General features: G+C 39.7%; 1 protein-coding gene across 1 annotated transcript in view; it reads right to left on the reverse strand.

Moving 5' to 3' along the window:
* Nucleotides 1-1616: 1616 nt before the first annotated feature.
* LOC139731514 (uncharacterized) overlaps nucleotides 1617-17033 on the reverse strand; it is a 49766-nt gene continuing 34349 nt past the window's right edge. Inside the window, exons 13-20 of the mRNA XM_071642398.1 lie at nucleotides 14802-14951; nucleotides 13638-13823; nucleotides 12919-13008; nucleotides 11899-11989; nucleotides 10697-11284; nucleotides 10021-10097; nucleotides 8328-8759; nucleotides 1617-1941 (exon numbers count right to left, since the gene is read on the reverse strand). Coding sequence (XP_071498499.1) covers nucleotides 1783-1941; nucleotides 8328-8759; nucleotides 10021-10097; nucleotides 10697-11284; nucleotides 11899-11989; nucleotides 12919-13008; nucleotides 13638-13823; nucleotides 14802-14951 — 1773 coding nt within the window. The 3' untranslated portion in view covers nucleotides 1617-1782. The remainder of the gene's footprint in view (nucleotides 1942-8327; nucleotides 8760-10020; nucleotides 10098-10696; nucleotides 11285-11898; nucleotides 11990-12918; nucleotides 13009-13637; nucleotides 13824-14801; nucleotides 14952-17033) is intronic.

The raw sequence follows: 17033 nt of genomic DNA on the forward strand, positions 1-17033 counted from the left end.
AGCAATGAAAATACAATTGAAGCTGTGCTTCAGATATTTAGCTAACTCCAACAAACTTTCTCCATGTCCCCGGAAGGCAGAAATATGATTAAATAGATCATGAACACCAACAGACATTAGCTCAGTTTCAAAAATATACAATAATATATCTTGCTCAAGTTGCATATTTGCCTCTTGTGCTAGTTAGCCATGAGATAACACGTCTAAAGTTGCACACGTACTATACCAGGGCAAGTAAAAGTGAGTGGTTCTCGAGTCTACTATAATTAGGCTGGTGCAGGTAGGCAATAAGGTCCTGCTAGCGTACATATACAGCTTATTATCCCCAAACTCTTCTTCCTACACAGGTGGATAAAGTGGAGCTAGAGGTGCAGGGTGTTACCTCACGGACTGAGACCCCGTTAAAAGTGCGGGGCTGGGCCGAGCTCGGCCTCAATTGCGGGGCTGAGCCCCGCAATTCTGTCCGTTTACAGTGTGGGGCTCGGCCCGGGCTTTTCATTCAAACCTTTCAATATTTTGTCGTAGTGGCGCTCTGCTTGTAAACAAACGCAATTTGGTATAGTCTGGTTTTCAGACCCTTTGCCAACTGGATTCCGTGGCGACGAAGTCGCCGTTCGGGCAAAGGCCTTTGCCGAAGGAAAAATCCTTTGCAGGACAAAACCACCTTAAACTATACTAGTTTTCGACGTTGAGGGGGTTAATATCCTGAATAGCAAAATAGTATGGGCAGGGGGTCTGGAAGCCAGACTAAAATTGGCCGCGCATTTGGCCCAGTTTGCGTTTACACTGAGAAAAGGCCGAGACCACCTCCAGAGCGTGGCAAAATGTGCGGCCAATTTTGGCCCCGCATTTGGCCTTTTGCACGTTTACACTAAAATGAAGGCAGGCTCGGCCGCGGCCGAGCTATGGCCCAGCCCCGCACTGTAAACGGGGTCCAGATGTCTGTTTTTGTCATTGCTGTGCAACGCTACGTTAAAGTTGGATTCATCAAGTTCAATGTGCTACTTTTCTCTTATCAGCAACAGTCACACACACACACACATACACACAACCAACACACACATGTGAAGGCTTTACAAAACATAAACCCATGCACTAGGTATGTTTGTGGACCTAACAGGCACAACAAAAGGGCCTATACCAATACTCTAGGAGAGTCCGATTCAGTTCATGTGCCATTCTGTTATGTGATTCATGAGTCAATCACGATTACTGTCCGCTGGGGTCCACATCCAGAGGCATAGCAAAAATATATTTCCCGTCGTAGGCCCATGTTGAAAGGCATTCACATATGTATTCACATATACACATACACCCACACCCACACATACACACACACGGAATGCATTCCCTCAACACACAATATGCATCTAGATATCTCTACGGGCAAGATAACATCCTACTACAAGACAAGGACATCACCTCTCCACTTGTCTTCCAGAGGAGGATTGGGTTACTGTAAAAGCTGTCATTTTTGCCAGGGTTCAATTTGGGTCAATCACCACCGGGCTGCATATTTTCATGATATAAATATTGCCGTGTAGAGTAAGTAAAGTGGTGGAGTGAAGGATAACATCTGTGTCAAATTGCAAAAAAAAAACAGCATCTGGCAAAAGTGTCTGTCACCTCCTCATGCACAAAAATATCTGTACGCGAAAATGACAGCTTTTACAGTACGCTCAGAATTAGAATTGCAAGGAGGATGAAATAGAGGTTGGGGCTGGTGGGGGGGGGGATCAAGGGTAGGGTTTGGGGTTAGGGCGGGGCCGTGGAGAGCTCGTGCTACGCCTCCGATGACCCCACCTCCTCCTGGCTGAGTCGGATGGCCCTCTCGAGGTCGTCGGCCTCCTGCCTGGCCAGCTGCTTTTGTCTCTCCTCCTCCTTCTGCGCCTCCTTCACTGCCCACACTAGCTGGTCCTCTTCACTCAGCCCTGACTCAAACTGCTCGAGGGAAGGCAATAATGGGGGAAAAAAACAACACAAACAAAAAACATTTACAATGATAATAAAAAAGCAATGATGATGAGGATGAAGCAATAGAGATAATAATGACAATAATAATGATACTGATTACACTTGATAGCAACAACAGGAATTTTGATAGAGCCAAACATGAGAGTGGTTGTAGTGGCAGCAGTCATTACATCAATTTAAAGATGATTATAATAATGATAATGGTGATAAGATAATCAAATAATAATAATGATAATAATAATAATAATAATAATAATGATGATAATAATAATAATAATAATAATAATAATTACAATAATTACAATAATACTAATAAAGATAATAATAATAAATGATAACATAACAATAATAACGGTAATAATCATTATAATAATGATCATCACCATCATCAAAATCATAATATTGACAATAATGACAGGAGTTACATCCTGATGATGAAGTTTCTTATCTTCACCTGAATATTTGGTGCAAATAAGATTGATTTGAAATAAGAGGGCTTGAACCTTTCAGAACTTCTGGGGCCTAAAAGACTGCTTTAGATTCTCAAAACTGTAAATTGTCTGATTCTGACTCTTGCTATCCAACCACAAGTGGGAAGAATATACAAATGCAATACAAAAAGCCACCTGTTACAGTCCCCTGGTGTTGAAAGACTGGTTTACTGGGACATTCAAATAAATCAACATTGATTCATTCTAATCATATCTACACAACTACCTCTACCTCATGTATTTACATAAACTGCAAAAGAAAAGAAAAAGTGCTCTTGTTCACAAGAGTTTCAGAGAATTCAAGTTCTAACTCTCTCAAACTCAGGGAGAATATTTTCCTTAAGAATAAAAATACACTGATTTAATGACTAAATAAGAAAAAAAATTACAGAGATCAACAAGGCTCTAGAAAAGTCGAACAAACATAATAGAAAAGTTATATATGCATATTATGTGAAAATATGAAGTTCATTGTCATGGTTGGGAACAAAGAAACTTTTGGAAAATGTTGCATGGATTTTGGAAGACTGTGATGGCAGATTAGATAAGAATGCAGAAGGTGCGTCAATATCTGGTTTACATACTTCATAGGTAGCACTGGGTGCGTTCGAGCGCTCTCCTAAAGCGAACTGTACCGTCTCATACCCGCGCCAGAGGAGTGCTCGAACGCTCCTAAAGTGTACTGTACCGTACTGTACCAAGCCAAAAGTGGACCACTTCCCAATGTGCTCCAAAAGCGTACTAAAAGTTCACTGTAAAGCATGCACGTATCATGCGCATACATCACAATGCAAAGACATCATTCTCTTTGTTCGGGACAGCTGTAAGTAATTAAAGCCCCAGGTGGATGACATTCTTACTACAAAAATGTGTGACCTTTTCTATAAATGACGTGTGAGGTACTCTCGAGAGAGAGAGAGAGCGCTCGAACGCTTCAAATCTGGCACAGTTCGGTACGGTACGCCTTGGTTCAGTTCGCTTTGGTTCGCTTTAGAGCGCTCAAACGCACCCTTAGACTCATGGAAAGGAAACGACATCACGCTGACCCATGTGAAAAGCAATGTTGCAGATCATTTCACAATGAGACACTTCTCAGTCGAACAATCACACAATACATGTAGATCTCAATTAGAAATTTAGACAGATTTTAAAAAGAAAAGACTTTAAAAAAAAAAAAGCTTTGGTTATAATAACTCTTCACACTATTTCAACTTTTTTAACACAGATCAAGACAACTTGTACTTCATAATTGACACTTTGAAATTATGCACGACGTGACCGGGGGGTCTACAATGCTTAGAAATATTGTGCACACGCACCAGCATGATTGCCAAACCTGCATGATAGGTAGCAGTGATGAATGCAGTCTATACGGTGCAATGCACAATGTACAACAATCACTGGTATATCATTACAAATGCATAATTTATGTAATGTAATACTGAAGAGGGGGAGACATTCGAATTAGAATCATGCACAAGAGTCACAATGGTACATTCAATTCACATTAATTATGCAGTAACCAAGATACATACATGTATGAAGGATGGTGAATAAAAAATTCCTTCATTTGATTCATTAACCTATCTCAATGACCAATCTCAAAATCCATGGACAGCTTTGCAGCACTCTGATGGGCATTTGAACTTACCCCTAAAGTCAGCTTCATAGTTTGAAAATATAATGATAATGCTTTTTGCCTTCAATTCAAACTGACTAAATGGAACTTTCAAATCCCCTTAAGGAAATATGGTTGAAATTCTGGTATGGTATGTGTATGCTACACATGATTTTTAATAGAGTGCAATGCCATACAACGTTCACATCAATTTTTTGAAGTTACATGCAATGCCACTTGTATGGTCAGGTTGGCTTTATCAATTGTCAAAGTAAATGAACAGATCATGTCAAAATTTCATAAAAATCTGATACTGTAAAAGGTGTTCTTCTTGCATAAATTTTTTTTTTTGCAAATGAGGAGGTCACAAGCATTTCGTGAGATGCTGTTTTCGCGATCTGACATCGATGCTATCATTCACTTCACCACTTTTCTGTATATGGTGATATTTTTGTGTGTTGACAAATTTGCAACTCAACAGTGATTCACAAAATTTGTGAAAATAACAGCTTCTACCAAACCCCCCCCCCCCCAAAAAAAAAAAATGTAAGTTAGTGTTTTAAAGTTTCACGCATATAAATATTAGAAATTTGGTGCAAATTATATGTGTGATGATGTTGCCAGTGTGATATTTCCCTGCATACAAATCTTCCCTAAAATTTTCCTTTTTAAACAAAAATTTCACAAAATAAACCTGCAGACTCTGTGCACCAGCTTTTCGATGTGATGACGTGATGTGCTCCAACTGTTAATGTTACGGATATTATTACTGTTCCTTATTACATCAAACAATTATTTTACAAATTCTACACCTATGTGTGTATTGAATTTCTGTGCAATTTCTAATGAAACTTTCACTATTTTGTTTCTTTGAGTACATTCTTCTTACCAAAAGTCAACCGCAGCATGGAGAAGCAGTGCACTTGTAATAAAATCATAAAGGGCATTATCCCTTAGTGTGCCAGTGATTTTGAACAGTCCAACAATGCTATGGAGTTTTCTGTGACAATCGGCTCTCAAAGCACACACAGGGTTAACAGATAGAAAAGACTTTTCACAGTACCCCTAAACCCCTGATCTCTATACCAACAGAGACTCCAACTCTCTCGCTTTCTACGGGAGATCTCCTGCCAAAAGCCCATTTTTGCAGAATCTCCCGTTCTCCCGCTTGAGATTTAATTTCTCCCGCTTGAAATGATTTCTTACTTAATTTCATTGTATGTTGAAAAATAAGCCTTAGATAGCGCGAGAGAGCATCTAGAACCCTAGACCAAAAGGGACCTTACGCTCGTGATGTGTGTTTTGTGCACATCAAGTTGGAGTCTCCCGTTTGCAGGGGTTTCAGGCGGGAGAATCTCCCCATCAGAAGGTGCTTGGGGTTGGAGTCTCTGTACCAATGATGTGCATTCAAGCATTACTGCTTGTACTAAGCTCAGGAAGCAAGATACATTTAAGAACTCTGCCATGCGACAGTTTTCAAGACACTGAAACACTAAAACATGCTACGAAATACGACAAGCATCACAAACATTCATAACAACCAAAGCGAAACAACTTCCACACGTGCAATACAGTTTTGAAGAGCAAACCGCTTGATGCAATACACAATATACATGAAGATGTACAAGTGCATGACATGCCAACACTTTGGATTACACAATTATGAAGCAGTGAATACTTCTTGACAAGTCCATAGACAGCCATGATCTACATTCACTTGCACATACAACATACAACGGGCACATACAGGATGAAAAGGCAAATTGAAACCTCAATGAAAGCAAACACTAGTTTCATGTCTACTGTTTGGTGTGGCACACAGATCATCAGTAGAAACTAGATATGAAGTAGAAATCAGAGATTACAAACGGTTCTTTAAAGAATTTCTGGAATAGGAGAGTGAGAAGTGGGAAGAAGCGTATTATGTTAGCCATAATTTTTGAGTTTGAAGATTTGAAGTGATACATTTTTTTTTTTTTTTTGACAGTAGGAAGCATTAACACATTGCAGCTTTTGTTACAGTATTTTTGTGCATATTCTGGTAAAGATTTGACATACTGTTTTCCCTCCTTGCCTTGAGTGATGTACAACATAAATCTTCTTGTGTATAGTAGTAGGCAATAAATGAGTATGTGTTTGCTAGTTTGTGTGTCTGTGTGTGTGCTGCATATGTGTGTGCACATAGTGCATTCATATTAGTTCTTATTTCTTTTTCTTTTTCTTTCAGTATGTGGTACATTACAGACATTCATATGTTAAGAACCCATGATGTCGTATGTTCCTGGAGCAGACTGTGAATGAAATGACTGCAGAACGTAAAGATTCTCTTCAAGGCTCTTGCTGAGAGCTATAGGGACTTATGCACTTTTGAGCTGAGGTGGAGATGATGCAAGTCACAATGGACATGCTGTCGAAGGTGGTGGGGACTTGACAGTACAGTGTGAGTAGTGGGGGGGGGGTGGGGTGACGTGCCATGCAATGCAAGCGAGCTACAAGTCTTAGTGTCTGTATGTCTTGCCTTGTTTGGGGATTAATTTATCAATGTGAAATGTGGTGCAAAGCCTCACTGCTCCTGCTGCGCCGGGGGGTGTTGGAGACAAGTGAGGAGAAACAGAAATAAGTTAGCGTCACACAGTGAGAACGCTCTGGAGGCAAAGTTTGTGGTTTTTAACACTCTGCCTGGACAAGAGACTATATCATACAATATACATGTGCTGTGAAGCACTGATAGCAAAAAAAAAATCTTAATTCTATAAAGGGACAAGGGATGCTTATGTAAAGGCTATTCCAATAGTTTTATGCTGAAATTTTTATGCTGAAATTCTGTTACACTATCCCTGCAAAAAATGTCAACAAAGGAACAACGATCTTGATCTAATGTGTGTAAATCAAAATTGTTTTAACCCTCAGGTTTCTCACTATAGATATATCATATCGAAATTTTCATATCTTAGTAAGCCAGTCCAGGCCTGGCTTTATTTAGGGAGGTTGAAGGTCAACTGGTGACAAGCCAACCCCTCGGGATCATATTTTAGGCTGTCTCTGCACAAATCCAAATGCATCGGTGGAATCGAGACATGCAAAAGTTGGAAACTTGCTATCAACAGAGTATGTGTACTTTTGTGAACTGTGAGAGGCACAATGAAAACTTTCATTAAATAGCATGCTACAGCACTATAACAACATGCTTAATCCAACACATAGATTCAGTCCATCTGACTAAACAATAACTTAATCCTGCCAATGTCCTCGCAGTAAATCTAAATAAGCTGTAGTTATTTCTTTTGTTACTTTTGTTTCAAGACTTCTGGCTTCCAGATCTCCATTGTATGACTTTTACAATGACTTCTAGACTAATGTTACTCTTGACGCACTGACCATACAGCATTTTAAGATATCAATAGGAATCTTACACCTTACTTTTCACATGACTGATACTCATTTCCTACAGCACATTATATGTAATTATATATTCATATATATGTAATTATATATTTATATACTATATATGTAATTATATATTTATATAATATATACAAATATATATACATTTTTTTTCTTCTTTTTTTTAAAGCTTAAAGGGATCGTATAGTTTTGGTTGAGACCTAATTTCAGGTTTCTAACATTTTTTTGTAAGATAATGAGAAACCTCTTATCAAATATGAAAGAGCATGTAATTCTATGAGGAATTCAACGTTTATTTGATGAAAATTGGTTTTGAAATGGCTGAGATATCCAAAAAAGAGCAATTCTAATAAAGTGTGGGACTCACACTTTATTACAATCGCTTTGTTTTACTTTGTTTTTGGATGTTTCAGTTATTCCAAACCCGATTTTCATGAAATAAACTTTGAATTCCTCTTAAAATGGTATGCTCTGTACTATATCATAAGTGTTTTCTCGGTATCTTGCAAAAAGTTAGAAGCCCAATTCTCATCTCCACCAATACTGTACTATCCCTTTAATGCTTTAAGCAAGAAGTATAGTGTGCTACAAACTTTTTTTTTGGAACACCAATGCACCTAAAAAAAGATGTTACAAATGTACAAAATTTTAATAATCGAACCAAACAATTAATCCAGTAACACCAGTGAACTGGAGGACTGTAATAAATTTCATCAAGCCAAAATATAAACCCTTACACAGACTCAAAACAAAAAATGACCCAGCATAAAATATAAAGTCTGAGTACGTGATTATCAGTTTCAAATCTGCAATTAATATCAGAAAGAAAGCATTCTCACCTTTGCGCTCCCAAAGTCTGCGAAGTTTGCAAACGGATCTGATCCACCGCCGTCCTTGCCTGTTGCCGGACCACCGAAGGGGTCACTGCCACCCGAGAACGGGTCATTGCCGCTACCGCCACTGCTGCCAAAAGGGTCTTTCCCTCCGGCAAAGGGGTCGTTGGCACTGCTCGTGCTGACCTTGGCGTCCGATCCCGTTGCGAAGGGATCCCCGCCGCTGGTCGCCGAGTCACCCTTGCCAGTAGTGAAGGGATCGCTGAGGGTGGAGGAGTCCGCCGAGAAGGCCTGGAAGGGGTCGCTCGCCGTGGACGTAGTACTTGTGGAGTTTGACAGCGGCTTGTTGCCGCCGGCACGGCTCTTCTTCGGCGGCAGGGCCGGCGTCTCCTCGGGCCGGCTGAAGGGATCGCTGCTGAACGTATCGGTACTGGAGCTCTGTGATGGAGGTCACATGGGGTCAAACACGGAATGAGTTGTACTGCATTACATACAAGGAATGTACCTATATATGATAATTACAATCAAACCTGCATACAGGAATCCCTCATGGAGCACTTAAAAGATTACATCTATACACAGGTGCCCTCTGTTGGCTGGTGGGTTTTTACATATGATGATACTAGCAACAAATGTCATTATGTAAATCTCCCAAAGCAATTTGTATGACTGCAAAAGAACACAAAATGTTCTAAATGTCTCATCTCAGAAATAAGAGTGAGAAAAGTTTGGAATTGCATGTTTTCTTTTGTTTGTGTGTTTGGGGGTTGGTTTGTTTCTTTCTTTTGGTTTTGCTCTCGTTTTTGTTTTTGTTTTTTACTCTCAGTGAATTTTTTGTACCAACAGAGCTCTAACTAGAAATTGAGGCTACTTCACAGTGAAATACTGGCTGCAGGAGACAAATTAGCTGGGGCTCTTAATGCCAGGTCTTCACCATGCACAATGTAATATTTCTCAATGAGCCTCTGTTGTGGCCAAAAAAAATCAGATGGCCACTACAGACTGGCTGCTTCAGAGACAAGTCTGACTGTATGTGTCAAATTGCTCTTCTTTTGCCTCCTTCCCCAAACAAATACTGACACAAAATACATGGTTTGTAAATGCACAGTGGATGACATAAAATTAAATGCATCATTCTCACTGTTCATTGGAACTTGGCAAGAGTAGAGGTCAATATACAAAATTTAAGAAAAAAAAAAAAGATAAATAAATAAATGAAGGCTCCCAACAGATAAAACATCCTAGATCCAAACTCATGACCTGATTCTCTTGACAAAGTAAATATTAAGGCCTTTTAACCCATTCCATATTGAATTCTGAAATCCCCACAGACTAAATACACATGCTATCAGGTTTCCATAGGAAACTGATTAATATCATGATAGTGATACTTGGCAGTACTTGTGACACCAGTGATTGAAAAAAAAGATAATCATTCTACAAAAATATTCCTCAAATGATAAAGTGTAGAATGACTGTACCTTAATCACTGCATGGTCTGCACATATCGTTTAAAACATATATCAAATCAATTCCTGCTTAGAGAAATTTTCACATGTCATATTTCTAACTCATTACTATTACTTGTATTTGTATTACTTGTACTTATATTTGCTGCAAATAAATGTCATTGAACCGGGACCTGAACCTACTAATAATTCAGGACGCTAAAGCTCTTTTGTAATGTCTTGATACCAACCTTGCTAAATGAATCCGCTTGGAACGCACTCCCTCCAAACGGGTCTATTGAAGCAAATGGATCACTGGATGACTTTGCTAATTTACAGAGAGAAAACATATAAAATGTATTTGGCTGTGTTAGGGGTCAAAACAAACTCACAAATAGAGGGGGAGATATATCACACATACTCAACATCAAGCTGGCCTGCCTGAGGCATAAGCTGTTATTTTCGTGGACAGATATTTTCACGGATGAGGAGGTCAGAGACATTTTTGCGAGATGTTGTTTTCCTGAATTGACAACAACAGTATGATAAATGCAGTATTACCTCAGCGCAACACGATATTTTCGCATGTTGTTCAATTCGCGATCGGACTGTGATTTGTGAAATTCGCGAAAATTAAACCCTCACTAAAATAACAGCTTATACAGTATATGATTAGTCAATAAAGAAGAGTTTAGGTACGAAAGAATGAGACTTTTGAGACAAATTTTAACAACATGAGAAAAACTCAATATGTAATCACATGCAATTAGCCAATCAACAAAATTACACAACAACATCTATTATGCATATCTATTTCGCTTGTTAATTGCAATGTACACAACTAACGCCTCAGTTTGTTTACTGCACAGGGGGTACTTGAATCAACTCTGAGCCTACAGAAGAGCATTGCATTCAACAGACTCTTACTTTCTGCATTGCCATTTGTTAGTCCTCCTATCGACTCAGATGCAAAAGGGTCATTTCCTTTGAAAGGGTCAGAAGATGTTGTTGAGCCGGCAAAGGGGTCATCGGCAGCTGATGACCCTGTCCCAGATGCAAAGGGATCACTGCTACCATTTGAAGATTTTGATGCGAACGGGTCACTGCTGCCCCCTAAAGTCTTTGATGCAAACGGGTCCTTGGAAGTCGTTGAACTCTCCGATGCAAATGGGTCACTGTCCTTTGAGCCTTTTGATGCGAAAGGGTCTTCGGCTGAGTTTGCTGCTGAGTTTGATGCAAAGGGGTCATCCGATTTCGACGCAAATGGGTCTGTTCCTAACGTTGATGCAAAAGGGTCCTTTGACACTGAAGATCCACCAAACGGGTCGCTTGATCCAGGGGACGACGAAGAGAAGGGATCATTGGAAGAGTTTGTAGAGCCCCCAAAGGGATTGTCTGAGTTTGTCGTGCCTGAAGCACCAAATGGGTCATTTTTAAAGGGATCTCCTCCAAAGGGATTTGCTGCAAAAGCATCATTCTTGAACGGATCGCCACCATCAGACTTGAAGGGATCACCTGTGACAATAAACATTCAAAAACAATTATGGCGTAATATCAGCCTCAATTGCCTGCAGGCTAAAATGTAAATAAAGGAATAATCTTGCAAGCATATAAATGCCACTAGTGCCTTGCATTTCAAAGTGTTACAGTAAATATTAGTGACGAGAATGAATGCCAAGATCAAAATTCAATAATTCAATTGGCACACGATAGAATTACAGAGACAGTTTCACAAAGAAGTACCATGTTACCCTATGAATGAAACATTCAAAGAGGAGAGACTCTGGGGAATCAGATAACTGGACGTACATGTACGTGCACTTGGTCTCTGCACACCAAGACAGACATACTTTCAGCTTCTTGGAATCTATACCCTGCAAGCAATTCTTCTATGTAGATTCCTCCTATTTCACACATATACATTCTTTTATTTGTTTGTACTGGACAATTTTCACATTCAATACTTGATGTGTTTATCATTTACTTGTAGAACGTGGAAAACGAAACCAAAAAACCCAAAACAAACAAACACACATGCACACACACAACACACACATACACTCACACAGACAAATGCACATAAATTGTATATATACTAAGGTTATCCTTCATTTGTGCAGTGTACTCACTGTCTTTGAAAGGGTCCTCTGATTGGAAAGGATCTGAAGACTGGGTGTCACCAAGGCCTGCAAACGGGTCTTTCCCCTTGAATGGATCGTCCTGGAGAGAAAAGGCATGGAAACAGGAGGGAAAACTCACTGTCATTGACCGGTGATCTCATCTCTGACACAGTGGCAAAATACTGTGGCTCAAATTGTGCAATTAAAAAAGTTTGAACGAAGTCTCAAACACAAAGGCAGCAAGAGTTTGACGAAATCCAATACAAATTTATTTTTTTGAGTTTGTTTTCATATAATAATGTCATTTTTTAACAAGAAGATACATATATGCATTCATTTGTAAAGCCCTCAAACTATAAGAAATCATTTACAGCACACTTGTACACGTATTCATACTGTAAAACATGATATTTTCGCGGCATGAAATTTTCGTGAATGGGAGCCGACAGCCTTATCCGCAGCACTAAATTTTTGCAAGTTGTCTCTGACATTCAATGCATATAGTTCAGACAAGATATTAAGCATGCATTTAAATTTCGTAAATCTCTGCTCTCACGAAATTTGCAAAAAATGCACGCGAAAGTTCCTCATTTTACAGTAATCTCTTTCTTAGTAAATTAGCAACCCCCTGAGTATGATTACAATTACAGGAAAAATGACATCACTATATTCAGCCTCCCTTCCAAATGAGGAAAGCTAATCAGTGTACACTAGGGCCCCTTTTTATAAAAGAGTTGATATGATAGCAACTCTTGCTAGACTGACATTTGTCATGGTAACGACAAGAATCCTGCTTCCTGATTGGCTGTTCCTATGGGAAGTTGCCATTCCAGCAAGAGTTACATGTACCATCCTAACATCTTACGAAACAGGACCCACGATGTACAAACACTCTAGCATGTCAAGACAGTTAACCTAGAATGTAGTCAGCACATCATCATCAATGCCCTCCTTTCCTCATTCATGTATGCAAGGTGTGCCACACAAAAATTCACTCTCCAGATAACGAGCCCACAGCAAGCCATATACCTTGCCATCGTCCGTGCCGTCCTCAAGTTTGCTGTTGACCTCCGACCCGACACTAAATCCACTCAAGCTGCTGACAGGACTGCTTCCAGCCTGGAAGATTACAAATAATTTCCTCGTTATTCTTCCTTGATAATTGACAAGTCGATTTTCATAGGTAAATTGCTTCTTGAAGAGAGACTAATGGCTGTCTACACAGCATCCACTTTAGTTAAATGTTCATTCGAAGCAAGACAAATCACATTCAAAGTTTGTTATGACAATAAGAAGTTGTAAAATATCTCCTTACAGCATGACGAACAAATTAGTGAAAAAAAAAATACAAGAATAGTCGCTTTCATGAAGCCTGATAACAAAAATTACTGTAAAACTGTTTTTAAGATCTTACTTCAGTTACTTGCCAAAAATGCGTGGACAGTCAATAACGACATAAACTCTCTAGATGTTTAATCACGCACAGAAGAATTCACTGTCTTAAACAATCTTGTCAAGTGCAAGCATTTGGATTGGTTGAGTACTGAACAGCAAAGAACTGTTTTTTTAATTGAAATTTCAGACGGAAAATTCATTCAGAAAGTGCAAAGCATTGTAGTTGAAATCAGTCCACTTTGTGAGGCATAGTTGCAGTGGATCAGCGAAACAAAGGGGTCAAAGGTGAACTCTTCTTCACTGGACAAGGCCTAATGTCTGGTTTATCACTTGACCCCTGGACATCCACTCACGGTTGCCCGGCTACTAAAGATGTCCTCCTGTGAAAGGCCAAACTTTGCATCTGAGAAGGAGCCCAGCTCCTCGATCTGTGGCATGGATCCCGTCGAGTTGGCCGTGTCGATGGCACTAGAGATCTTGGTCACCTTGCCGTTCAGGTTGCTCTTGGCTTCCCTAAGGCTAGCTAGCTTCGTGTGCAGCTGTGAAAGACAATTTCAATACTTTGGGCATGCTCTTTGTAACTCTCTTTCTTAAAGGAATCACCCATGTTCCACTCCAACTGATCTTTAGTATATTTAAGTATAACAGAGGCCTTTGAGTAAAGAAAAACAGCAGTCTTGGCAAAACTCAAAATGATGTCGTCTTCTGCACAGATACTCAATTAGACAACTGTTTCAAGTCCTCATGGCAACACAAAATTGAGAGTATCAGAGTAGAGACTACATGTGTGGCACATAAGAAAATTGGAAGAACTACTTGGATGAACATATCAACTAAAGAAAACACGAAAAATATCAGTAATATGCACTACTACTTCGAAATACCTTTCGCTCAATCCCTGGACACAACTAATGACTAAGTTTACACCTTTATTATAGTGGATAGTGTCATATAAAATTAAAGTTATCGCTAGTAATACCAGTAATTACTCAGTGCATTTATGACAGCATCCACAACAGAGGAGTGAGAGATAATCAAAATGGAATCAACTTAACGCTTGAGTTTAATACAATGATCTCAGAATTCTACGGTAGCAAAGATCCTAAACAAATTCAAGGCTCTTTTGCTCAAAACTAGCTAAATGCCATGTGCATGATCTTAGATATAAGCCCAACACAAAAGTTTTGATCCACTGAGGGGCTTAGATTCAACAGACCTAAATTCTTGACTGCAGGTTCCACTATAAAAACTACAATATGAAGAGTTTTACTGCCAATTGAGCTGAGCGCCATTTTCAAACATTTCATCAGATAGTCCATAATCAGATAGAGCAAACTTAAACCTTTCCAGTATTACCTCACTTGTGACATAACAAGGAATATTCTAGAAGTTATAATTAAAAATATCCTGTATTTTCTTACTATTTTCTTTGTTTTTTAGCAGCTTTAATCACAAATATCGCAACTTAACAAGAATGGAGTTAGCTGGTTTTGCGATAAAACTCTTCATATGTTCACCTCTGTGATTTGTTGGTTTGTGTGATTGAGGTTCTCCTCCACTGTGGTCAGCTGGGACTTGCCCGTCTCCACCTGCTGCTCAAGCTGCTGCTCCTCCTGGCGCAGTGTGATCAGCTCGGACTGTGCCTTTTTCAGCTCCTCTTCTTGGGCCTGGGAGCAGCAAAAAAAAAAAAATAATGATAATAACTGACACAGTTCCAATGTATGAAAGGTACAAACACACATGCTAACACACTTGGAAAGTTGTACATATGTTTATCACGAATAAAACAACAACAACAACAAACAAACAACAAAGGGGATGGGATGCACTAAGTTGCAATACAAACCGAAAAAGTTAAGAGCAAAAGTCACTAGTGATCATGTGCTTGAATAACACAGCACATTTAATACACAAATTGTTGTTGAATGCTGCATCAAAACATGCTGCAATCAAGCCTAGTGAGCTAATCATCCATTGTACTCTATTCTTCAAGTGGCTTTAAAGGTGCATGGTCCCGGTGTTTTAGTCAAATGCGTACGCGGGCGCACGGCGCAAGTTTCCTATAGAGACCCATGCTATCGACTTCTCTTGGGCACTTACGCTTTGGCCCACTTTCCCGAGTCCGAAGAAGTCCGATCCACTGTGTCAGTGGTCCGATCACAGTTCGGCTCATGATTCGGCTCAGGGGGATGACAGCTTTAGCAAACTTCTTTTGTGATGTCATAATAAGAAGCACATATGCACGCACCCTGGCATTACTACAGACTGCGTGATGCACAGAGAAGACAACGAAGGCAACGTTACATAGCAACACCTACGCGCTTTACTCTTGATGACAGCTCAATTTCGGCAATCTTCGTATCAATGCTAACAGTGATCGGCAGTAGCATCAACAGCGCCATCTACACTACCGGGACTATGCCCCTTTAAACTGATGCCTACAGTCCTTCTAACTTTCAATTCATGACATTACTCATGCACATGCACCTCGATCGCAGAATTGATTGTTGGGAATTTACCAAAAAGGTTTCTATTGTAGTAGAGATATTAAGTTTTAAGTTTTGTTTTGATCTTCTCCTTGTAATTACTTCCCCCGCTCACATCGATATAAAGTTCCCTAAGTGCTTGCACTCTTTTGGCAGCTGGACATTTTATCAAATACATTCAAATGGCATGACATCGTGCAGCTCCGTGCATAGGCAGTCTATGATGGACTTTACCTTTAATAGGCATACACGTCACTGAAACTAGCTGTCATGCTCATAGAATGCACAGTGGATGGACAAGGCATTACACACAAAATGGCTGTGCAGGTTCTCTTGGACAAATTGAAACCTGAGACACAAGACAAATACACTGTACCACTGGTTTATTTCGTAAAAATTTGTTAAGCCTGTGTCAAAGCAGGACTCTGTGTTGCTAAATGAGTGTCTGTGGACCCCACAATTTTGCTGATTTCAGTGACTGTATCTTCTAGGCCTGATTTCAGGAAATATTATGCTAAATACACAAAAGTTTGCTCCTTTTGGGAAGAAAGAAATTTGATTTCTGTTGCATGAGTAGCACCTGTATAATTATTCTTGCACAGTTACATATCTTGGACATATAGATAACCCCAAAAGATCACGTCTCTGAATTCAATTATTGTCTTTCACCTCCATTGCACAGAAATCATGTGACCTGGGTTCTGGAATGTGTGCACATTGCAGGGAACACTGACTTTTTATCGATCCACTGGTCAAGCTACTGGCTTGGCTTGGTAAAAATCATCCTCCTGAAGCTATTTGATTGCAAGCTGCCATTAATTTCTCAAATAAATAAATAAATATAAAGGTGCATTTTGTCGGTCATGAAATCTGAATCAATTACAGATGTACTGCCAAAATTTCATCTCTCTCTTCAAAATAAAACAGAACAAAACATTGTAGGGTTTGGTGGCCATCTCTTGAGGTGGCCGGACACTTCAATTCCTGCTTCTACCCAAGACACAGAACTATGTCCAGGTTCGGGCCACAGACAAATTGTTCAAGCTTGCACTGTCCCTTTGGCAACAGCAATGACGCTCCGGTCAATCACCTCTGGCAAGTATGATCACAACAGGTTGCACAACAAACACAATGTGGCAACTCTTGTTGCAAATGTGGCATGCAACTGTAACCATGCCTGCATGCAACCCCTCATCCTACCATGCCCAGGCCACTCCCTCCTCCATGCTTGTTACCTTGGCGATGGCCTTCTTGGCATCTTCT

Source organism: Diadema antillarum, unplaced genomic scaffold, assembly GCF_040938485.1.
Source record: "Diadema antillarum isolate AM-2024a unplaced genomic scaffold, OU_Dant_1.0 seq00000376_RagTag, whole genome shotgun sequence".
Taxonomy (NCBI): domain Eukaryota; kingdom Metazoa; phylum Echinodermata; class Echinoidea; order Diadematoida; family Diadematidae; genus Diadema; species Diadema antillarum.